The sequence below is a fragment of the Plutella xylostella genome, chromosome 17 (assembly GCF_932276165.1).
Source record: "Plutella xylostella chromosome 17, ilPluXylo3.1, whole genome shotgun sequence".
NCBI classification, from domain to species: domain Eukaryota; kingdom Metazoa; phylum Arthropoda; class Insecta; order Lepidoptera; family Plutellidae; genus Plutella; species Plutella xylostella.
Genome location: NC_063997.1, coordinates 6,065,659 through 6,089,331, shown reverse-complemented (window position 1 = coordinate 6,089,331; position 23,673 = coordinate 6,065,659). Strand labels below are relative to the sequence as shown.

Here is a 23,673-nt window from a genome sequence, read left to right as displayed (position 1 = left end):
TCCAAACCACGTAAATATTTTTTTAACTATTTTTTATTGCTTACGTTTGCCATTTCACAATGTAGTAATGTTTTTTACCGACCCTTAACAAAGATATGAGGTTAGGCAGTATGTGTGCAGATTCCGTGATGACCTCGTCTATGTTCTTCATCTTCTGATGGTTGATGTAGAAGCCTCCAGCATTTATTATTCTCATGGCGTCGGCTGTTGGCAAACAAATTTAATAAGTTGACTAAAACACGTCATCGACTTAAATATAGCATTGACTATTTGCATACGATCCTCGACGCATGCATTGTGTTGAGAAAACCTCGACCGGTCACGGTCATTCACTCGCGAGCTTTTATTACGTCTAAATTTAACTAACAAAACAAATTATAAAGACGCACTGTTAGAAATCGTCTGGATAATTATTTATGTTGTCAACTTGCGTGAGAACGCCTTTCTAGAGTTGCTGTAATTTATAATTAGGAAGCAGGGAAACAACTCTCTTTTTTAAACAAAGGGACAATCAAATGATAGTATCTAATTAGCTGACCCTTTTGTAATTGTAAGTTACGGAAAGCATCCAACGAGAAGAATGAGAAAAGCCCACCGGACTAGTGCATAAGCAAATATCACAATAAACTGTTGCCTTCTTAGGCCAGCCGCACACTATGCTTCCTGTCTGCGCATGGCATAATTATTATGACGTTGTATTGCCCGTGCTTTCGCACTGACAGCCACGTTTTACTGGTGGTAGAGCTTGGCTGCCTAGTATGCAGTCGGCTTTAGTGTAAACCCGCTAACACTTACTCTGTGAACCGAAGCAGTTAGCCTTCATGGCGAGGTCGAGCACGGTGGTGCCGGGCTGCAGCAGCACCCTCACCACGGGCGCGCCGGAGAACACCTGCTCCAGTTCTAGTGGTGACAGCGAGGTGAGTGACGTCACGTCCTTGCTGAACAGAGCGGATGTTGCCTTGCGCGCGCGCTCGAGGCCCTCGTCTGGAGGACAGTGGTATGGTTAGTATTAAGTTAATAGATAGGATATGTTGTAGTATGAATCATGAAAAAAAAAATTATTATTTATGTGGTTCCTCGGAAGGCCTGCTATAATATATCTTAATGTATTTGAAGAATTTCAGAAGCCAGGTAAAATAAACGTTTGCTGTAATCTTCATTCTCCTAGAGTAGAGGAGCATCTGTCCAGCAGTGGAGAAAAGCAAGTAATTCATTACAAAACTTCCTCACTCACTTCCATGAACCAACAGAATGAGTTGCTCAGCCAAGCTGTTCTGTGCAATCCTCTTCTCGGGCGCCTGCTGGTGCCTCATCATGATGTCCTTGACCTCCCCGAGGGTGTGAAACGTGAATAACTTCAGTAGCCTCTCCACATCACTGTCTTTAGTCCTCACGAAGTATTGGTACAGGCTGTAAGGACTAGTTTTCTCTGGGTCCAGCCAGAGGGCGTTGCCGGCTGATTTGCCGAATTTGTCTCCTTCTTCCGTTGTGACTAGAGGTAGGGTTAGGCCTGTGAAGCACAAGTAAATAAGATTGTTAAAATAATGTGTGTATGTGGTTAAATGCAGTTTTTAATGTATTATTTTAGTTTGCTTACCATAAACTTCTTTTTTAGCTACCCTGCTTATCAATTCGTGTCCAGCACTAATGTTTCCCATTTGATCACTTCCTCCTATCTGTAAAAATAGAGAAAGTCAATCAATAAGTTACAAAATTCTACTTAAATATTTTTTTAACTAGGAATATAACTTACTTGAAACCTGCAGTCATATTCCTTCAACAGATGCAGCCAATCGTATGCCTGGAAGATCTGGTAGGCGAACTCTGTGAAGCTCATGCCGACTTCAGAGTTGATCCGAGTCTGCACACTGTGTTTCAGCAGCATTGTGCCCATTCTGAAGTTCCGCCCGATCTCACTCACAAACCTGATAGAGTCCACCTTCCTGTACCAGTCCTCATTGTTGACTATCCTGAAAAGAGAATAATTGTATAAAAAATTTGCTCTGTGCTTCGGAGCTTGAAATCCAATGTTAGGTTGGCTTAAAAGCATACCTTATCAACTATTTCTTTAGTCTCACTTTAAAGGGCTGACAGAAAAGGACTAGATTTTATCTTGATTCCTTGATTCATGGAAGTGTATTAGAACAATGTCCTTAATTAATACATTACCTTACAGGTTTCAATGGCCCTTTGTTTTCAGGTAGCAGATATTTTTCATGATTTTCAAATACTGTCTCAAGATTTTTCTTAATACTTTTAATGTTCTCCTGTAATATGTCTTTCTGTAAAGCTATACGGTCTGAACTCCTACCGCTTGGATCTCCAATATGGCCGGTTGCACCTCCCAACTAAAATAAGAAAAAAAATATAAATTAAAATTTTGCTGAATGAAACATAAGAGAATGGCTATAAATAATGAAATACATACAAGTGCTACAACATTGTGTCCTGCTCGTTGCCAGTGTATTAAGTTTATAATAACTAGTAAGTTGCCAACATGGAGGCTGTTAGCCGTTGGGTCAAAGCCGGCATACACACACTGTGGGGATTTCTCCAATATCTCCTTTATTTCTGCCCTGGAAACAAATTTGTACTTGGTAAGTCTTTACTATACTATTTATTTCCATAAAAAGTAGGAATATAAATAAATTAGTAACATCAATACTTTTGGTCCACAAGTTTTACTATTTTAGAATAAGTTGGTACTTTGTTTAATTATTTTAAGGCATGTTGTACCTATTTGATACTGCTATTTTTATATTAGTATTGCTACCGGAGGGCTGTATAAGGCGAAGCGAAGCTAATTATCTCAATGAATGCAATACTTACGCAGATGTATTAGGAAACAGATCTTGATACATTCCTCGCTCACTTAGTTTCAGGATATTTTTGCTGTAAAAACAACTTTGAGACCAGCTCAAATAATGTTTGGGTATTCGTAATAAATTCTTTAGTAGGCGCATTTTTATTTACGTAATAACCAGAGTTTTTATATACGGAAAATATATTTGGAATAATATAACCTCAAAAATGCCGCGAATGTTTATACTTTTTCACTTCTTTCTTTACTTTATTATAAGTTATACAAAAGCTACTGTTTAGTTATTTGTGGTGAGGTTTCTTTTCATATATCTCCTTCTCCTTTTTACATTTAAAATTAAAAGTTTCAGCTTGTTACAGTGATATCGAAACGTCAATCGGCAGCCAGCCAGCTGTTTATGATACCCCATTTACACTCTCGCACGAGTGGCGAGGCGAGCGACAAGGCGAGGGGCGAGGCGCGAGTGTGAACAGACGCTCGTGGCTCGCCTCCTCGCTCGCCTCGCCACTCGCGGCGCTCGCGTCCGGAGCGGTTTTTGGGGCACGAGTCAAAGGAGCTCGCGTCGAGCTCGCGTCGCACGCGAGCGGGTGTTTACACTCTCGCGTCCGCTTCATTCTGGCTTCTACATCGTGCCGCGCAGGTTGTGTTCGTCGTCGTATAATTATAACGTAGTGTTTTTTCCTCAGTTGTATAATGGATTGGTCGCAAGACGAAACATTTAATTTCATATAAGTAAATATTTCAATAAAATAATAACAATAAAAAAACACTAAAACGTAAGAAATAAAAGCAGTACTTACCTGCTTAGATATATTAGTACTGTCACATAGAATAGGTCTAAACCATGTCTAAACCTTAAATTATTTCTTACGTTTTAGTGGTTTTTTGAAGTCGTTTTTTTTATCATTATTTTATTACTTATTTATACTTAGTTTATTTGCAATAATTGACAATCAAAATTAAGAAGCAAATGATACCTATAAGTCCTACTAGTCAGTAGTAAACACGAAGTAGTTGCTATATACCTACCGTTGAGGAGTTCCCTTGACTACCTTCCGTTTCCATCATCAGATCAGCTCAAGGTCACCATCATATTTTTTTTTATGTTAAAAATACCTATGTACTTTCTAAATTTCATTAACTAAAATCGGTTAATAGGTACCCAGAATGGAAATTCATAGCCTGTTTTTAACCCTTTACCCACCCTTGGAGGTGGAATCAAAATTTGAAAAAAATGGGATCTCAACCCAATACATAAAAAAAAGAATTTTCAAAATCGGTCCATAAACGGCGAAGTAATCGGTGATCATACATAAATTCTTTATTGTTGCGGCTAAAACTTCGACGTCCTCCATCGTTGCTAGCTCAAAGACAACTGAACTCTGCACGAGAGTGTAAACACCCACTCGCGTCGCACGCGAGTGGGTGTTTACATTCGCGCCTCCGCACGAGTGACGAGGCGAGCGAGGAGGCGAGGGCCGAGGCGAGAGTGTAAATGGGGTATGACATTTGGGTGTCATTTAAACGATCGCCAATTAAATCCGTTTTGAATTTGCTAAATAATAGGTTTGAAGGCAAAATAGTAGATTTGCCAGCAAATTTTTGCCCCCAAACAATTTTAAATCAATTCAACAATTAATCACTTAAAATTGCCGGGATTTATGATCAAGTGGCAAGTTAACATTTATGTATATATTTTAATAGGTATGTCCACATAACTCGATGTTATGTTTAATATTTAAATGAAACAAAAAATTAAGTTTAAATCATCAATATTCTTAATTAAAAACAACATAAACAACCTTCTTCTAATTATAACTTAAACCTTAATCTTCTTCTAATCAAAAGCAATCTTATTGTAATTAAAACTTAAACTTCCTCTTTTCATCATCATCATCATCAGCCAATAATCATGCACTGGTGGAGATAGATCCGCTCCCAAGGAGTGCCACAACATTCGGTCCTCTGCCTTTCTCATCCAACCACTACCGGCTATCCGCCTAAGATCGTCAGTCCAGCGGGCAGGAGGGCGTCCCACGCTCCGTTTGCCTGTTCGTGGTCTCGACTCGAGAACTCGTCTACCCCAACGGTTATCGGTTCTTCGGCAGATATGACCAGCCCACTGCCTCTTCAGCTTGCATATTTTGACAGCTAAGTATGTCGGTAACCTTGGTCCTCTGACGGATAATCTCATTTCTGATACGATCCATCAGAGAAACTCCAAGCATAGCTCTCTCCATAGCACCGTCTCCACTAATTTGTAAACTCATGTATTAAATTGCTAACGAATTATAATGTTTTAATAACTGGACCAATCATAATGTAACTACTGCAATGCTGATAAAATATGAATTAAAAAGAAATCGCAACATGCGACCTAGAGTCAATATATTTGCTGGCAAATCTACTATTCTGCGGGCGCAGTTATTATTTGAGGAGCAAAAATAATATTCTGCATACAAAGTTTTTATTTATGTAATGAACTCAAATTTTTTGGCAATCCATCTATTATTTTAGATTTTTGTATTGATATTATTTGCTGATTCATACCAGAGGACACTTTTTATTTATTTGAGGACAAAAATATATTGTTGCGGTTGATCTAATAATTTGCTGATACAAGTTGATGACAAAAATAAACTTTGCTGGCAAGAAATATAGTTCCCATGACATTTTACTTTTTCACAAAAAAACGCGTTCAAAAATTAATTTTCTACTTATGTCTTCCTTGATTAGTTAGACCAGCATACCTAGCACGGAGCGTAAGACGCTCACGTCAAGACGAGACAAAACTTTCCCGTTGCGTTGCGCTTACTCTATGAAGATAACATACCACACCTTTTCACCAGACAAGTAGGAACTTATGTTCCTTGTATCTTACCCATTCGCTCATAGAAGTAAATAAACTGTTCCATTCCAGTGGGCGTATTTTTCTAACTCGTATATCTCTCTCCAAGGAACATAAGTACAAGTGTAGTTCTCTAACTCCAAAGCTCATAATATGTACCCTAACGTAAAGGTGTGATATACAGCTCGGCATTCCTTCACCTCCATGGAACTAGAGGCAGACTCGCAGTTCTAGACAGACTTGGGTGTTCCAATCTCCACCGCCCCATTGAGTATACTTACATACTTACAAACAGTTCACCCGACTCCCTAGCTACTTAACATATTTTGATTATTTTTAACTCTTTTGCCATCTTCATCACATATTTTTTACTATAATCTAAGCAAATGGTCGAAATCATAACATTTAAGGTTAATGTTAGATATTACCATATACCCAGTATGCTACGCTCCATAGCTCGTTGGCAAACCTTCAGCCTAGACTTCTGATTTTCCGTCAAAGACCAAGTCTGTGCGCCGTAGGTTAGGACGGGCAGGATACACGAGTTGAGGAGCTTCCGCTTGAGCGATAATGGTAGTTCTCCCTTCATTAAAGATTTCATAGACCAGAAGCTTTTCCAGGCGTTTTCAATCCGTATTTCGACTTGTTGGTCAAAAATTATAACCGAGTGGGTGCCGAGCGACGGACGCAGGCGCCCAGGTAGACCTAGGCGGAGATGGCGGGACGACCTGGACAGATTTTTGCCGGATTGGCGTCAGGTGGTCGACAATAGAGACGTGTGGAGTAAACATGGGGAGGCCTTTGCCCAGCATGGAAAAAAAAATACCATATACATTTTTACAATAAAAAACACACTTTAATCGCATCCATTTATTGCGATTACACAATATAATAATCCTAACAAATTAATACAATTTATGGCTTTTCTAGGCACTATAAACTATATTAAATCTTATAATCTTAATAGGTGCAAATATTTCAGTGAAAAATTTATTATTATACAAATTATATAATATTCACAAAAGCTTTGGACAACATTTCACATTTTGATTTAAATAGTATACATAATAATAATTATACATCTTACTATAACACAGTAACAATAGTGAGAAGTTTTATTTCTATTTCAATTTGTGACCCAAAAATAGAAAACCAAAATAAATGTGGTTGCAGTGACAAAATATTATAAACGCAGCACCTAAATTTACTTAATAACAATATTATAATTAATTAAATAACACCTGTGTGATTTTCTAGCACTACCTATGATAACTTTACCATTTAAATGCTTTGAAATGTAAAACATGATTTAAATTAATACTAAATCAAATCTTATTGATGCATGATTAGATAACATGCTATAGCAGGCAATAGCATAGAATACATATGCTACAAAATGATACTTTTTACAGCACACATATTCTAGAAGGACAAAACATTTTTATATGGGTTGGACTGAAATTAGTAAGAAAAATATTTACTTGCTCTAAACCCAGATAGGAATTACGAGAAAATGGAGATGGAATATCTTACTCATTTACGATAATACTACAAAAATAATTCTTTAGTAATCCTGAGGAAAGAAAAATATCAATATGCCGTGGTCGAGTTGTTCGAACACTCACGCTGCATAAGCAAAGACCACTAACAGTTTTCATTTTCCTCTCAACTCAGGCTTTAAAATACAGTATCCTCCAGCGGTAAACATCCTCCAAAACCCTTAACAAGATAAAATAGAATAATCAATTACAATACTTATACATACAGACATGCCTTAATCCTCGAGGGTGACATTTTTGAACAGATACGACATGGACTCCTTGTTGTGTATGCGGCGGATGGCTTCGCTCAGCAGCACGGATATATCTATGGTCTTGATCTTGTTGCACTGCATCTTCTGCAGCTCGTGCGGCACGGTGTTGGTGACCACCACCTCGTCTATGGGCGAGTCCTCGATGAGGCGAGGCGCGTCGGATGAGAGCAGCCCGTGTGTCGCCAGCACGTATATCTTGTAAGCGCCACACTCCTTGAGCACCTCGGCGGCGGCCACGAACGATTGCACGTCGTCTATCATGTCGTCCTGGTGGGGAATAGGTTTTAATGAGGATTGTTTGTTTAGTCATGCGAAATTTCGTGTTGAGTGCCTAAAACTAATAACATAGGTAAAATAGACATATTGCGAATTTGTTCATGACCGAAGTACCTATGTGAACTGAGATTTAGGTTTAATGGGTATTAGATCAAGAGCGAGGTAGTTATATTGCTTATACTTCTGCTTTACTTCATTAGCGCGGAAATGTGCTGGACCAATGACCTTAGACAAGTAGTGGCTGGAATTAGAAAGACCTAGAATGTGCTGCTCATTGGGAGAGACCCATGTCCAGCATTACAGACAGCAGATGACTATAATGAACCACGGTACATACCACCATGATGGCGATACGGCCGCCGACGTCGCCCACCACGTTGATGGGCGGCTTCTCCTTGGCTGGGTGCACGGGCACGCCCACCGACACGTCCATCGTGCGGGAACGGTCCACGCTGGAACACAGAATACAACTGGATAAGTTAAAATGGATGAAAATACATAGATGATACAATAATTTTAAGTTTTATAAGTCTCTGCAGTGGCTAATGATAAGATTGACATCACTCAGTATCCCATATTTTATCACTAAAATAGAATTACTACCTACCCTGGCAGCCAAACTACTGTCCAACCACCTCAAATAATTTTCAGTCTCTTCCTCCCCCAGCGATGTGATAGAGGTTTGTCTAGCAATGGACAACTAACTATTGGCAAATGCTGAGAAGGGTGATATAATTGACTATTGTACAGAAGGACTAGCACGGAGCGCAATTAAGACGTGACCAGTTTTGCATCGCGCTCACTCACATCGCGCAGCCTCAAGAGCGAGCGCGACAGAGAACTTTTGTCACATCTTAAATGCGCCCCATGCTAGCACTTCAGGTAGTCAGTGCATTCTCACCCCTGCAGACAAGGCGGTGAGTACCGGCCGTCCACCTCGTCGCTCTCGGCCTCCTTCTGCTCGCCGTGTATGACGGCGATGGCGAGCCGCAGCCGCTCCGCATACGACGTCGCCTTCTTGGCCGAGCCCGGGTTGCGAGCCACTATGACTGAGTTGCGGTAGTCTGGGATCTGGAGTAAAGGGACAAAAATAAAGAAAAAACTGCATAAAGTTGAAAAAAAAATAACATACCTACATCATACTGAATATTTGATCTACTGGGTCTGTTATCTTTTTGATTCACAACATGATAACTTTGAGTAAGATCATAATCTAATATAGTACCTAAGTAAAAAATAATATTTTAAAAAGCTGTTTTATTTAGATATGTTGTGAAATAACTGTGTTATATGGTAACAAAGCTATGAATCTGGTCTAGTTGCATGGCACATAGAATTCAATTGAATATAAATTAGCATGAAGCATCAATTTACATGACCCTGGTGACTGATTGTAAAGTCCAATTTGCTATCTAACCAGCCTACACTATTTTTGTATTGAGATTGTATCATGATTTATTCAGTTCTACCAACCATTATTTTTACTATTCATATAGGAAAAATGTTCAGTATATATTTCTACATAGCAACAACTAGCCACTATACTTACACTGTCCTGAATATACTGCAGTAAGAATGGAGAAGCCCTCAGATTGTCAACTGGACAGTCAAAGAACCCTTGTATCTCTTTCTGATGAAGGTCCATGGTGATGATATGAGTCAGGCCCGACTTGCACATCATTTTAGCAAGCAGTTTAGTGACGATGCAGCCTCGCTTCCTCATCTTGCACTGCTTGCTGTATGGCAGGTATGGAATGACGCCCACTATGGACCGAGCTGATGAGGTCTTGCAAGCATATGCCATGATTAGCAGCTCCATTATGTTGTTGTTTACATCTCTGAAACACGTCAGAGTTATTGGATTTGGGTTTCATGCTTCTAACCTAGATGGGTAGGCAGATACAGTGCTGATTGATGTAAGTCCTGTTGTTATAAGTTGATGGGGTCTAATTTTATGGTATTAATGGGTTAAATTATGATAATTATTATGATAAACCCTCATAAAAATATGAACTTAGTTTTGCTCATGACATTTACTTACTTGGTCCCAGTTTGAATGATATAAATGTTTTTTCCGCGAATGGAATCAGCAATTTCCACCACTGACTCTCGGTTAGTCTTGTGATACACTGAACATCCTCCTTTGCGCACGCCCAGCCGACTGTAAGAAAGCAAAATTACCGGTAGAAAATTATCATGAGATAGGCGGGTTATTTGGGGCTGAGGGATTATTTTATTCGCATAAAATCGAAAGTGGTGACATGCAACTGGTGGTAGAAGTATGGATACAACAACATACTTGGCAACCAAGTCCGCGAGCTCGGGGTGCGAGTTGCCGGTCAGGATCACGATGTCGGACGAGCCTTGGTCAATCTCAATCATGTTGGAACGGCTTGAAGTAAATCCTACAAGCCTGCAATGTGATAAACTTATTAGTTTTCGAACTCACGCCGTCAAGGCGTAATATAAGCAAGCATGGGAATGAATATCTGGCGGATCCGAACCTAGTTTTATTGAGTAACATAACACACTAGTAACCGCTCTTACAATAAGCGCAGATTTTCTTTAGAATCTCTAATTAGATGAAAAATGTGATTTTATTTTCCACGCAATTAAAATGAGAACCAAAGCAAACTTGAGAAAACTAAAAAAGTGACGTTTGTTTCACAGATTAAATTGAATAATGAAGTGAACTAAATTTTCCGGTATTGAATGAATGAAAGTTCTTCAAACACGGCGATACGGTTCACGACCCACTGCATCATATAAGTTTATGAGGAATGCTATATTTTAGTTAATACTATTTTTATTATATTTTTAAAAACCATAGCTTAATGCCAGCCTTTCTCACAATGGCTATCTTTTTCCATTAAAAAGTAATGATTTTCACCAATCCGTCACTACCTACGATTTCTCAAGTACAGAATAATTTGGATGACCATATTTATTTATTTTAACTTTATAAACGTGCCGTGTAGTGTCAGTTGAACTATATTTGTCAAAGTTGTCATTTCCATGTTTTGTTTGCTATTTGAGGTTATGTTTTGGTCATGTTTATAAAGTTGCAGTAATTATTTTTAAATAAAATGGGTTTAACAAAACAATACCTTCGATACGCTCCAAGTGGAACGTTTAATATTATAGCTAGCGGTGATTGCAATAGTGTACATGTCAGCCTCAACGGTATCAGTGGGCGATACATCGCTACTGGTGCATGCGAGCATGTTATTATTTGGGATATGAGACTCGGTGAAAAGGTAAGTGTTTGATACATAAGTGCAAAATATTATGTAGACTGTTTAGAGTAAAACTATCAACAACCCAACCCCCACAGAGGTTTCAAACTGCCCTCTGGGTATTATAGTAATTGCCAGTTATAAATTAATAATAATATGTTAAATTTCTACATCAATTTCTTTAATTTATAATAAAGGTTTGTCTATACGACTCTGTTAATTCTCATTAATTAACTTCAGGCACAAGTGCTGCCTGGGGAAAGTATTCTAGTGTCACAGATAGCAGCCAGTCCGTCAGGACACCACATAGCAGTCGGCTATGTGGATGGCAACATCAATGTGTTTGAGCTGACCAACAATGAGATAGTGTGTGTCTTCTCCGGACACAAGTCTGCTGTTACATGCTTGCAGTATGATGAGCAGGGAACCCGTCTTGTCTCTGGAGCTAAGGTAAACATTTATAGCTGCTAGTTCTTTTTTGAATTAAATTTAGTAAGTTATATTATTTCATTAGCTTAAGCTAATTAGCAATTAAGGAAGCACATTTCAACCATTTCTGGTAGAAAGGCTAAAAAGATTTTTCACAAACATAATCATACTAATGAGTAAAGGTCTCTTAACTATACTATGACAAAAAATTAAAAAAATATACAAATACAAATAAGTTTATTTACCAAAAAACACAATATGAACATCCAGTAAAAATAGGTAAAAATATTATTTTAGATAAATATTCTTTCACTAGCCTGAATCTAATATTTAATATGCTGCTTTCAGGACACAGAAGTAATCCTATGGGATGTGGTGTCAGAGACTGGTGTAGCACGGTTCAGTGGTCACAAGGGAGTCATCACCAGCGTGCTATTCATCAACAGCAGAAATGTAGTTGTCAGCGCCTCAAAGGATTCCTTCGTTAAGTTCTGGGACATTGAAACCAAACATTGCTTCAAAACTTTGGGTGGACATCAGGCAGAGGTAAAACTACAAGTTATACTCAAAAACGATTATATATTGAATGGTTGCTTACCTTACATTTACTTCTTTTCTCACTATGTAAATCATGTCTTATTAATTTATTCTTGCTTATCTGACTTAGTAATCTTATTATATGTAAGTACATAATTTGCAAACACCTCCAGGTCTGGTCAGCAGTACTTCTAAAGGATGAGCGCTACCTGGTGACGGGCACAGTGGACCAGGAGCTGCGGGTGTGGAAGCTGCGGTGGACCGACCAGGACAAGGAAGAGGAGAAGGTTGCAAGGCAGCTCGAGATCGTCAAGTTAGAGGAGACTGAAAATGTTGAGGATAGCTCTGTAAGTATAGAAATACATAGATGTAAAGGGCACTTTCCTAAGTAGTCTCCAATGCATACTCATATGTGATTAGTCACTTCAGATCTTTAAATTAAAATACTTCCTCCCTACAAAGATCTAATCTGATTTACACCTGGACCTGTGAAATCCTTTGAACATGCTAAAAAAATGTTTACCAGCCACCATCACCTTAAGATGCTCTGACCATGTAACATATTGCTTGATGTAGCAATAGATAAAAACCAGAACCACCTACCTCCTGCTGCCAATAAGCATTAACATAAAATGCTCAGTGGCATTAGCTTTCACCACAGACTCGTTATCCACAAACAATAACCCCCCTTCTATCTACCTATCATGGCGAGCTGATTTTCATGGTGGGCTATTATGCGTGAAATACCTATGAGGTGACTAGCTATTAAGCCGCCCAAGCTCACGCCAGAAAGCCAGTACCAGTAGCCAGACTTTGCTGCTTTAAACACAGACTAACACTTCCTACTACCTACCTTTACCCACAAGCAATAACCCCCCTCACCCGCCCCCCCAGGTGCTCCAATGCCACGAAGCCGGCCGCCTCATGCGCGGCGGGCGCGGGCGCGTGGCCGGGCTCGCCACGGACGCGGGGCAGCGCGTGCTCGCGTGCTACGGTACTGACGCACTGCTTGAGCTGTTTGTGTTCTGTCCCGATGAGGAGGCCAATGCCAGGATGGATAAAAGGGTTAAGAAGATGAGGAAGAAGTTGCAGTGAGTAGAGTATGGTTGATGTAGTAATGTGTATAAATGGTAGAATTTAGTCATTTTTATTTTTAATTGACACTGTTGGCGCAGGTATCTACTCAATGAGAACTAGGTTGGAGATCAGTTTTACAAGAAATATATTGACTTTATCAGAGTTTCAAAATAAAAGAAATATTTGTTATGTTGATCGAATGGCTTATGGCTTGCAGTCTCAGAATGGCGGCGCGTAGTCTGCGTCTGCGCAGCGGGGGTGCGGGGCGCGGGGGGGCGCCGTCACTCGTCTAGTGATGGGGCGCACACGTAGTGTTGTGCTTCAACAGACACTGTAATATAAAATCTTATCTAAGACCTATCTCATTAGAACTCTCTAACTAACTCTCTCATTAGAACTATACTTGAATATGGATCTACTATTTGGTCACCCTTTTACCAAAATCACATAGATAGTTTAGAGGCCTTACAACGGCGATTCCTTAGATTTTTGAGTTACAGATATGACCTTAAATATAAATTAACCAACTATGATTTGAGACTCAAACATTTTAATTTTACATCGTTATATAATCGACGGCAAATACTAGATCTTTGTGTACTGCATAAGATAATTCATGGGAAGTTGGATACTAATATTTTACCGAATATACACTTTAATTGCCCTAGACCAGTGTTTTTCAACCTTTTTCATGATGCGACCCCCCTGGGAGGAAATATTTTTTCGCGACCCCCTTGACCCTTCGGTTTTTTTTAAATCATGTAAGTAAGTATACAGGGTTATTGGTAAGTATACCTGATCCTTTCAGGAGGCGATAGAGGAAGGCATTTCCAGTCGATTGAACTCTATATTGCATTATCCGAAACTTAAGATATTTAATATTTTTATTTAAGTTTTTTTTTAATTTTCACTTAAAAAAACTAGCTTAGTTATATTTCAATTACTTTTTTTGTTTTACATATAAGTAAAACCTTAATAAACTAATTAAAAGTGCATTATTCGACTTAAATTAGACACAATATTTACCTCAAAATAGATAACATTTTTTTATATTCAAAACGTAAAAACAAATAAGTTAAATTAAAAAAAGAATGTCACTCTGCACTACAGCTTAAAAACATTGTCAACTTACTTATAAGCTTTCAAATAAGATATTTCAATATCAAATCAATTTAGGTATCACCAAGATATGGCCAGAGACGGCGGAAAAAACTAATTTGAGGTATTGTGTCTAATCAAATTTAAGTCGAATAATGCACATGTATTTCATTATTTTAATTAGTTTATAAAGGTCTTACTTATGCAAAACAACCAAAAAGTAATTGAAAAATGGGTAGTTTTTAAATTTTTCGGTTTTAAGCTTAAAGTTTTCGCAAAAACTTAAAAAAAACTTAAATTAAATATCATAGAAATGGTTTAGTTTCAGATAATTAATTATTGGGATCAATCGACTGGAAATGCCTTCCTCTATCACCTCCTGAAAGCATCAGGTCTATTTATAAATAACCCTACAGGGTGTATATTATATGTGAATGTTACAGTATTATTATTTATGGTGTCCATGATTAATTAATAAATATTCATTGTATTTATTAATATTTTTTACTTAAGTACCCAGTTTTTTCGATTTCTGGCGACCCCCCTACAGAGGCTTCGCGACCCCCCAGGGGGTCACGACCCACAGGTTGAAAAACACTGCCCTAGACGAACCCCTCGTAACATAAAACCTTTTTTTATACCGGGTCACAGAACAAACTCCACAGTTAATACACCAGTACACAGAATGTGTCAACTATATAATAGTTTAATCAGCAGTCATAATCATATTGATATATTTGGGTCATCATTACCTGGGTTCCGTTATGCAATAAAATTGCTTCACAATAATGAATGAACACTTGTTAAGTACATAATTAAACTACTTATAGTATATACATACCTAATTACGTTGTTTGTATGCCAATATGTATACTGTCTTAGAATTAAAACTAACCTAATTAACGATTTAGTTTAACTAGTTACCTCATAGATTTAAAATTAAGTTTAAAATAAAATTACTAACCTAAACAAATGTTTGTGTAGCAAACTACTCTAGCATGTTTTTGTTACATAGTTTTGGACTGTTATTTACATTAAGATCCACAAGCATGAATTTATAAGAATGTGTTAATAACAATCTGTTTTTGTAACTTTCAATAAATAAATAAATATTCATACAAATAAACAATACTTTACTAAGTTAATAAATATAACGTTATTTTGCTGTATGAGCCTCTTACGAACGAATTGTATGAGGAGGAGCTTAGAAGCGGCCAGAGCGTTGGGGTTGTGACGCTCCTTGCGAGAGGTTAGTGTAGGTGCAACAATGGATGATTACTTATAGTATTTTGATGATGCGAATGCGACACCCTCACCTCCACAAAATAAACTCCATCATTCCATTCCACAGAAAACAAATAGCGAGCGGCGAAGTGGACCCAGAAACATCGTCAGTGCCTCAACTACTGACACTATCGGACGAGGTGCGCCGACTCGCGTCAGTGAAACTCGAGTCAAAGATCAAGTCCGCCTGTTTGCTGCTCGGGATGACGGGAGAGTTGAGGGCGGGGGTTACTCTGGCGAGTAATACTGTGGAAATGCATAGTCTGGCGATTGAGGGGGAGTGCGAAGGTTAGTGCTCTTTTTCTTTCTGTTACTTTCCCTATTTATGTCAATTTTAGTTGGTGAAAATAACATATCAAATCAATAATTACTATGACGTACTGGACCAGATAATTTTGAATGTCTATAACATAATGTACGTGTTTGTGATATACATATATAAGTTATGTAATTTTAATATAACTGACCCATTTATTACTTATTTTTTGTGTAATTTAGCCGGCTTGCAGCATTTTCCTGCACAGCATTCTTAATTTCGTCCCCACTTCCAATTTTTATATACCATAAATACTTAATCTCCATGGTTGCATTTTAGTGAAATGCCTGAAGCAGATCCGTCTGCCGGGGCACGCGAAGGAGCCGCGCTGCGTGGCCGTCAGCTCCGACAACCTCGCCGTGCTGTCCGCCGCTGCAGACACCATCAAACTGTGGAACCGGTATGAACTTAAAGTCGCATCTATGTCATACAATCTATGTAAAGTTTTTGTGAGTTATTTATTTGCCAAATGTAGTGCTATGCAATTATACAAATATTTATCACCAATGCTGACCATGATGTCTTATTCATTGAGATTTTACCAAAATATTAACTTTCCTTTGGAGCCCGTGCACTATTTTGATATTGACTTCCCAACATTTTGTTCATGTGTGGATTTACCACCGAAATAAAATAGCATTAAATTTATCCATGTCCATAGCTTCGTTGAGTTATAGTATTTTCTTAATTCATAAACGCGACTATACATGCTAAAACCACGCACTAATATTTTAGTCCATTAGCATACTAATATTTAATTTATTTCTACTCTACCCCCAGCCCCAACCAGACCTGTCTCCGCACGATCCCCACCCCGTGCGGGCGGCCCTCCGCCTGTTGCTTCGCGCCCGGCGACCGCCACGCCCTGGTCGCCTGTGTGGACGGAAACCTACTCATAGTGGACGTGGCCTCGGGGACTATTCTGGAACAAGTGCCCGCGCATTCGGGCGAGTGTAATACTGTCGGGTTGACGCCTGATTTGGTGAGTGGATTTCGCTCTAGTTTCTATTTGGTGAACAATTAATACGTCAACGAATGATACGCCCTAGTTGGTGGGTTGATGGCAACCTACTCATATCGGAAGTGGCTTCAGGGTCTATTCTGGAATAGAATAGATCCACTTCCGAACAATGTACATAGTCTTAATAAAAAATGTGTTTATAACTATAGTTTTTTCCTTACAGCGAGGGTGTTATACAGGCGGCGCCGACAAGACAGTTAAACTGTGGCAATTCGAATTGATATCAGACCCGATCGGCGAATCCAAAGCTAAAGTAAGTAAAAATAAACTCATCATCATCATTGTCACCCAGAAATTAGACCTTGACCGGTCATTTCCGTTTATTATTGAGTGTCCCTAATTTATTTTTGTTTTTATGCAGGTACTTTCATTATTACACACGAGGACACTCGAATTAGAAGAAACAGTAATGGCTGTAAAAATAAGTCCCAACAGCAAATTCATAGCAGTCGCTCTGTTAGATGCCACTGTTAAAATATTCTTCTTAGACACTTTTAAGGTGAGATATCGGGTTTATGTAGTTTTTCAGTCAGTCAATCCAAAAGTAATGATTAAATACTTCAGTTACAAACATAGTTAATTATTACAATAGTAATTGCATTATTTTTTATCGCGAATTATAAACTTCCTTTTTTATTCCAGTTTTACCTATCACTCTACGGACACAAGTTGCCAGTGCTATGTCTAGATATTAGCTACGACTCAAACATTATTGCCACTGGTTCTGCGGACAGGTAAGACTTTACTCTTTTTTAATATTTACTGCTAGCTGCCCGCGCCACCATTGAATTATTACGGCAATACCGGGAACTACAATGTAAAAAACAATTGCAGAAACATTAGTTCTGATTGTCATCCATAATAAAAAAAACCGACTTCAAAAAACCACTAAAATGTAAGAAATAATTTAAGGTTTACACAAATTCTACTCGTATGAGACAGTACAAATATACCTAAGCAGGAACTGTTCTTTTTTGATGTTGGTGCGGTGACAAAGTAATCTGAAGAAATATGGCACCAACTTCAAAAAAGAACAGTTCCTGCTTAGGTATATTTGTACTTTCTCATACGAGTAGAATTTGTGTAAACCTTAAATTATTTCTTACATTTTAGTGGGTTTTTGAAGTCGGTTTTTTAATTTTTTTAATTATTATTTTATTTAATAGTTTTCAGTTTATTTGTAATAATTTTCAATCAAAAGTAAGGTGCAAATGATACCAAAAAGTCCTACTAATCAATACGAATCATTCAAGCCTAAACACGTATATTTTTTTGTTATAAGAACTATATTTACGTTCTTAATTTCATTAGAATCGGTTAATATGTGCCCAAAATGGAAATTCATACCCTGTTTTTACCCCTTTACCCACCCTTGGGGGTGAGATAAAATTCTGAAAAAAAAATGGGACCACCTGGGAGCTCAACCCAATAATAATAATAATAATAAAGCGGCAGGGCAGCTTGTGGCGAGCTGTTGGGCATTAGCGACCCCACCCACCCGATGCCGGGGAGAACCCCTGTTCCTCATCTCTGGCTTGCCTTTATTGGTTGTCCAGAGTGAACACTGACGAGGAACAGGATCTCCCACCTCTTGCTTGCCTTCATTGGCTGGCTTGAGTGGTGTACCGCTAGAGCAGCAATGCTCGAGGAAGGATGTATTACCCAGTAAGGTGCTTGTAGGGATCTTGACCGATAACGCGATTGTCCTGAGAGCCGTGGAATACCTCTCCATCCTTAGCACCTCATGCCATGTTGCCCCCTTGTTGCTACGTCACTGTTATGTGCTAGCGACTGTTTTGGGGGGCCCATTTACTGTGTGTGCGAGTCACCCCCTGCCTTTTTATCCGTGTGTGAAACATATAGGTCCAGGCAGGGGCCATAGTCGGATCCTTCCATAGTCCCAGTTACCCAGTCCATTTAGTACCCCCTTCCATAACCCTGTATTAGTTTTCTCCATATCCTACAATAGTCCTGCACTAACCGAGGATTTTCCTTGGGTTTACTCCATAGTTTACACAGGGAAAATCTTCGGTTGGTGTCACATTTCATATAGATTAATGTTGTCAAACGGGCCTCTACATGTTGGCTTCGGCCCCATGCACGCCTTCCAAATGCCCGGGACCCCATGGTCCCGTGATGGTAACGACACAACATAATAATAATAATAATAATTTCTTTATTCAGATTACTAAGATCCAATTTTGTTAGTAGACATATTAAAATACAGTTTGTTAGTACGTACTTAAAATATTTATAACTTAAAACTATTATTTATTTAGGCCGACATGTTTGGCTACCGAGGATGGTGTTGGCGCTGTCGCGGGTCCTGCGGTAGATTGAGGCGATTCTTTTACGCACAATTGCATAAAAGTCGTCTGTATGCGCTTCTGCGAACATCGTTGACGCACTACAGTACCGCGGCAGCCCCAACAGCATCCTGAACACATTATTGTACTGCACGCGCAGGGCGTTGTAGGTCTTCAGCGTATAGTTAACCCACAGGCTGCAGGTGTAGAAAGTTTGGCAATAAGCTTTGAATAATGTAATCTTTACTTCCTTTGAACACCTAGCAAACCTGCGGGCCAACATGTTGCCTCTGACCGCCATCGCCCTGCGCTCGCGCTCAATATCGAGATCATCCTTTTGGTCCTCAGATACAATGTGACCCAAGTATTTCAATTTTGCCACTCTTTTGAGATCCTTCCCGTTTAATTTTATTGGTGGTATATGTTTAGGAGTTTTATTACCGGCCGCAAAAACCATTAACTCACTTTTCTTGGTATTGTATCTGAGTCCATGCCTCTCAGCATAGTTTTCACACATACCTATCATCTGCCTGAGCGAACTGACCGATGGGCCCAGCAACACCATGTCATCGGCGTAACTTATATTATTTGTGCGGATACCACCTATGGAGCAACCAACATGCATGTTAACCCAATACAACAAAAAAAGAATTTTCAAAATCGGTTCATAAACGGCGGAGTAATCGGTGAACATACATAAAAAAAAATATAAAAAAAAAAAAAGATCCCGACGAATTGAGAACCTCCTCCTTTTTTTGAAGTCGGTTAAAAATGATGGACAGTAGTCCTATTACGGATTTTCATTTTAATATTTGCACAAACTAAGAGCTTTAATTTTCACGTCTACAAAGTGGCGCCTCTAGCGGACACTACTATGAAACTTGACTGTGAACATATTTATGATTTCATTGTGGTTTGCAGAAACGTGAAGATCTGGGGCATGGATTTCGGCGACTGTCACAAGTCGATATTCGCGCACAACGACAGCGTGACTGGACTGCAGTTCGCACCTGGAACACACTACTTCTTCACTAGTTCTAAGGACGGCAAGATTAAACAGTGGGACGCGGATACTTATGATAATATAATCACTTTGAATGTGAGTACTTACATGTATTAATTTTTTTAAAGAGCATAATATGCTGAATAAAGGCCCTTTTGTTGCTACAGTACACATATACACAATGATTCCACTTTTGCCCATAACAAAACAATGCGTTTTACAGCATGTGCCTGTATTGCTTATCTGTTGGTAGCAGCGTTGTTGTAAAAATGTCTGTACAAACACGTTTAATGAAGTGGCCTCACTTGGCCATTCGCCTATGCCTATTTGTTTCCCTTCCCCGAGTATTCAGAGTTCACGTTACAATCCCGCATGCGTACATACTATTATTATTCATTGTAACGCGTGGAATATGCACGCGAGACGTGGGAAAATGGCGTGCCATCCCGCGTGCGTGATGAATTCCGCATGTTGTTAAAAACAGCCATAGGTATCTATGGCTGTTTTTACAAACCACTTTTTCTGTCTTAGGGTCACGCGGACGAGGCGTGGGGCGTGGCGGCGGGCGCGGGCGGGCTGCACGTGGCGTCGTGCGGCGCCGACCGCGCGCTGCGCCTGCACTCGCGCACCGACGAGCCGCTGGTGCTGGGGGACGAGCCAGACGACGCACTGGCCACGGGGGACAAGGTAACACGGGGGCCGGGGGACGCACCGACGAGCCACTGGTGCTGGGCGACGAGCCGGACGACGCACTGGCCACGGGGGACAAGGTAACACGGGGGCCGGGGGACACGCGGGGGCCGGGGGACGCAGCGACGAGCCGCTGGTGCTGGGCGACGAGCCAGACGACGCACTGGCCACGGGGGACAAGGTAACACGGGGGCGGGGGACGCGCGGGGGCCGGGGGACGCAGCGACGAGCCACTGGTGCTGGGGGACGAGCCGGACGACGCACTGGCCACGGGGGACAAGGTAACACGGGGGCCGGGGGACACGGGGGGCCGGGGGACGCACCGAAGAGCCGGACGACGCACTGGCCACGGGGGACAAGGTAACACGGGGGCGGGGGACGCGCGGGGGCCGGGGGACGCACCGACGAGCCGCTGGTGCTGGGCGACGAGCCGGACGACGCACTGGCCACGGGGGACAAGGTAACACGGGGGCCGGGGGACACGCGGGGGGCGGGGGACGCACCGACGAGCCGCTGGTGCTGGGCGACGAGCCGGACGACGCACTGGCCACGGGGGACAAGGTAACACGGGGGCCGGGGGACACGCGGGGGGCGGGGGACGCACCGACGAGCCGCTGGTGCTGGGCGACGAGCCGGACGACGCACTGGCCACGGGGGACAAGGTAACGCGGGGGCGGGGGACGCGCGGGGGCCGGGGGACGCACCGACGAGCCGCTGGTGCTGGGCGACGAGCCGGACGACGCACTGGCCACGGGGGACAAGGTAACAAAGCTGATTATGAAGGTGTCCAACCTTCATATACATATAATCGAACCACATTAGGCAGGTAAGGCATCAGGCATATACCTTCCTCAACAATAGAATATGCTGTAATATACAAAAGCATAAATTGATATGTTTGATAACTTTTCTGGATATTCAGCATAGTGTGACAGTAAACCGCATAGTTTTACTTTCGAAACTCTTTAGTACTTAATTTGTTTACAAAAACTAAATTGTTGAACTTTTGCAGGCTCCTGTTCCTGGGCTACCGAACATCAACATGCCGTCGAAGAAAACTGTAGGGGCTGAGAAAGCGGTAAGTCAACCCATCATTGCTATATGTATACTTTAACAAATGCTGATAATTAAAACTGATGCAGAAAACCCTGGAAAATCCTAAACCCTAATTCTTCATTTGACATTAATACGGGTTAGATTCTGGTATAGCGTTTATATGGGGAACCTGTGGGTCGTTAGTATAACTAATAAGTCTTCTGGCAGCTATATGTAGTGCATATAGTTGCCAGAAGCACCACCTAACCAGACATTCAACAGACCTCGAAAACGCATTTTATTGGCTCGATCACATTGCATTCACGTGCTAACATCCACTTTAAACCACAACATTCCTTCCAGGCGGACTCAATAATGGAATGCCTGGAGGTGGGTGCAGAGTACCGCAAGGAACTAGCCGAGGCTCGCGGGCAGACGGTGGCGCCGCCGCTGCTGATGGCCGCCTTCGGAGCCGCCTCGCCCGAGGACTTCCTCATGGAGACTGTTAAGAGGATCCGCTCCAGGTATAGCTTACCGCTTTATACTTAAAGGCTGTAATAGAACAAGCTAGTAGCAGAGGAGGGGGAGAGTGTGCCGACAAGTACTTCTTTTACCGCTCAACACACAAGGGCTAATGACTGTACAACAAGTATAATTATATGCTCCTGGCTTCTGGTATACCTGTCTCACTCACACATTGTCTGTACGGAAGTGAGCGCGGTAGATCAGCTCTGGCTTTTCACCATGGGTAAGATCCAGTGATCTTGAATTTCTAGTAGTATCAATCAGCTTATGGACTCACAAGTCTACCATTTTGAACTAGTTGTCCGTACCAAAATTAGTAAGTATTAGACTTACGTTATATTTGGTTTAATTATTATAATTAATTATCCTTCTTCATCCTATTCTATTTTCCCTCACTTTTCCCTTCTACAGCGACTTAGAAGAAGCGCTAATCCTGCTGCCATTCAAGTCAGCGTGTGACGTCGTCAAAATGCTGCCAGCGCTACTGGACCGTGGCGATAACACCGAGCTTCTCTGTCGGCTGGCGATATTCCTCCTGAAGGTCCACCACGCCTCGCTGGTGGCTAATGATGGGCTACTCAAGTACATGATACAGATACAGGCCAAGGCGTCTATGAGGCTTAATGAACTTAGGGTGAGTGGTTGTAACTTGTTTGTGCAATATTTAGATTGCGTTTTAGAGGTTTAAGTCGAGTATCCTGACTGTATTCGCCTGCACCCGTGTGACGTTTCAACTGAATCTTCCGTCCGGCTCACTAATATGCAAGCAAAATATAGCATGGGTTCTGTGCGTTTGATTGACAGATGCTTATGCCTTGACATTAACGATATTTTCCCCTTGTTAGAATTTTTGTATGGATTTGCCATCTGTTAATAGTACTATGCCTATGATATCGACTCTATGAGTGTTTTTTGACTTGACTCTATGACTATAATTTTTGCTAGCAAAATTTATAGTTTGACAGCGTTAAAATCAGAATTTCTGCATTCAGAATAGCTACCTATAAGCATCTTTCTTACCCCACTTCTGTATCATTATTCAACCTACTACCCCCCCTCCCCAGGACACGGTGGGCGACAACATGGCGGCGCTGGGCTGGCTGGGCCGCGCGGCGGAGGCGGCCGAGCGGGAACAGCTGTTCGCGGAGGCGGGCGTGCGACACAAGCAGCGCCGGCGCCGGCAGCCCGCCAAGCGGCCCATTGTCACTGTCACTTAGTATATCCTTATTTTTGTAATATAGGCAACCCACCAAGCGGCTGATTGTCACTGTCACTTAGTGTAAGTGCTTGTTGTTGTAATATAGATATGACTTTATGGAGATGTTTCACTGTGTACTTGTTGTAATATAGGTATGACT

General features: G+C 40.9%; 3 protein-coding genes across 3 annotated transcripts; 1 reads left to right on the top strand and 2 right to left on the bottom strand.

Moving 5' to 3' along the window:
• Window positions 1-40: 40 nt before the first annotated feature.
• Window positions 41-3,208, bottom strand: LOC105381178 (tyrosine--tRNA ligase, mitochondrial). The gene is made up of 8 exons (XM_048626741.1): window positions 2,830-3,208; window positions 2,429-2,576; window positions 2,170-2,348; window positions 1,754-1,970; window positions 1,598-1,676; window positions 1,235-1,510; window positions 796-984; window positions 41-204 (listed from the first exon to the last, which is right to left on the bottom strand). Exons 1-8 carry the CDS (start codon window positions 2,961-2,963, stop codon window positions 41-43), a joined length of 1,386 nt encoding a protein of 461 aa, XP_048482698.1. The 5' UTR covers window positions 2,964-3,208.
• A 3,316-nt stretch (window positions 3,209-6,524) lies between these two features.
• LOC105381177 (phosphoribosyl pyrophosphate synthase-associated protein 2) lies at window positions 6,525-10,422 on the bottom strand. The gene is made up of 7 exons (XM_038109087.2): window positions 10,263-10,422; window positions 10,058-10,171; window positions 9,800-9,919; window positions 9,308-9,596; window positions 8,660-8,829; window positions 8,096-8,210; window positions 6,525-7,749 (listed from the first exon to the last, which is right to left on the bottom strand). Exons 1-7 carry the CDS (start codon window positions 10,280-10,282, stop codon window positions 7,444-7,446), a joined length of 1,134 nt encoding a protein of 377 aa, XP_037965015.1. The 5' UTR covers window positions 10,283-10,422; the 3' UTR covers window positions 6,525-7,443.
• A 325-nt stretch (window positions 10,423-10,747) lies between these two features.
• Window positions 10,748-23,630, top strand: LOC105381206 (WD repeat-containing protein 3). Its single transcript, XM_048626873.1, has 18 exons — window positions 10,748-11,015; window positions 11,235-11,444; window positions 11,772-11,969; window positions 12,134-12,307; window positions 12,855-13,051; window positions 15,487-15,707; window positions 16,015-16,135; window positions 16,516-16,717; window positions 16,920-17,009; window positions 17,118-17,255; window positions 17,399-17,490; window positions 19,984-20,161; window positions 20,597-20,752; window positions 21,768-21,833; window positions 22,154-22,314; window positions 22,727-22,949; window positions 23,380-23,535; window positions 23,599-23,630. Exons 1-17 carry the CDS (start codon window positions 10,845-10,847, stop codon window positions 23,530-23,532), a joined length of 2,751 nt encoding a protein of 916 aa, XP_048482830.1. The 5' UTR covers window positions 10,748-10,844; the 3' UTR covers window positions 23,533-23,535; window positions 23,599-23,630.
• Window positions 23,631-23,673: the final 43 nt, after the last annotated feature.

What these genes read in the sequence shown, in the direction of transcription:
- LOC105381206 (XM_048626873.1), top strand. Translation starts at nt 10,845, where the DNA reads ATGGGTTTAACAAAACAATACCTTCGATACGCTCCAAGTGGAACGTTT. An exon ending in GATTGAGGGGGAGTGCGAAG is followed by an intron (nt 15,708 to 16,014) that starts GTTAGTGCTCTT and finishes GTTGCATTTTAG; the next exon opens with TGAAATGCCTGAAGCAGATC. An exon ending in CTGTAGGGGCTGAGAAAGCG is followed by an intron (nt 21,834 to 22,153) that starts GTAAGTCAACCC and finishes CATTCCTTCCAG; the next exon opens with GCGGACTCAATAATGGAATG.
- LOC105381178 (XM_048626741.1), bottom strand. Translation starts at nt 2,963, where the DNA reads ATGCGCCTACTAAAGAATTTATTACGAATACCCAAACATTATTTGAGC. An exon ending in GGGCCATTGAAACCTGTAAG is followed by an intron (nt 1,971 to 2,169) that starts GTAATGTATTAA and finishes TTCTCTTTTCAG; the next exon opens with GATAGTCAACAATGAGGACT. An exon ending in AGCTAAAAAAGAAGTTTATG is followed by an intron (nt 1,511 to 1,597) that starts GTAAGCAAACTA and finishes TGTGCTTCACAG; the next exon opens with GCCTAACCCTACCTCTAGTC.
- LOC105381177 (XM_038109087.2), bottom strand. Translation starts at nt 10,282, where the DNA reads ATGTTACTCAATAAAACTAG. An exon ending in CTCGCGGACTTGGTTGCCAA is followed by an intron (nt 9,920 to 10,057) that starts GTATGTTGTTGT and finishes GCTTTCTTACAG; the next exon opens with TCGGCTGGGCGTGCGCAAAG. An exon ending in TCACCGCCTTGTCTGCAGGG is followed by an intron (nt 8,211 to 8,659) that starts GTGAGAATGCAC and finishes TCTGTGTTCCAG; the next exon opens with CGTGGACCGTTCCCGCACGA.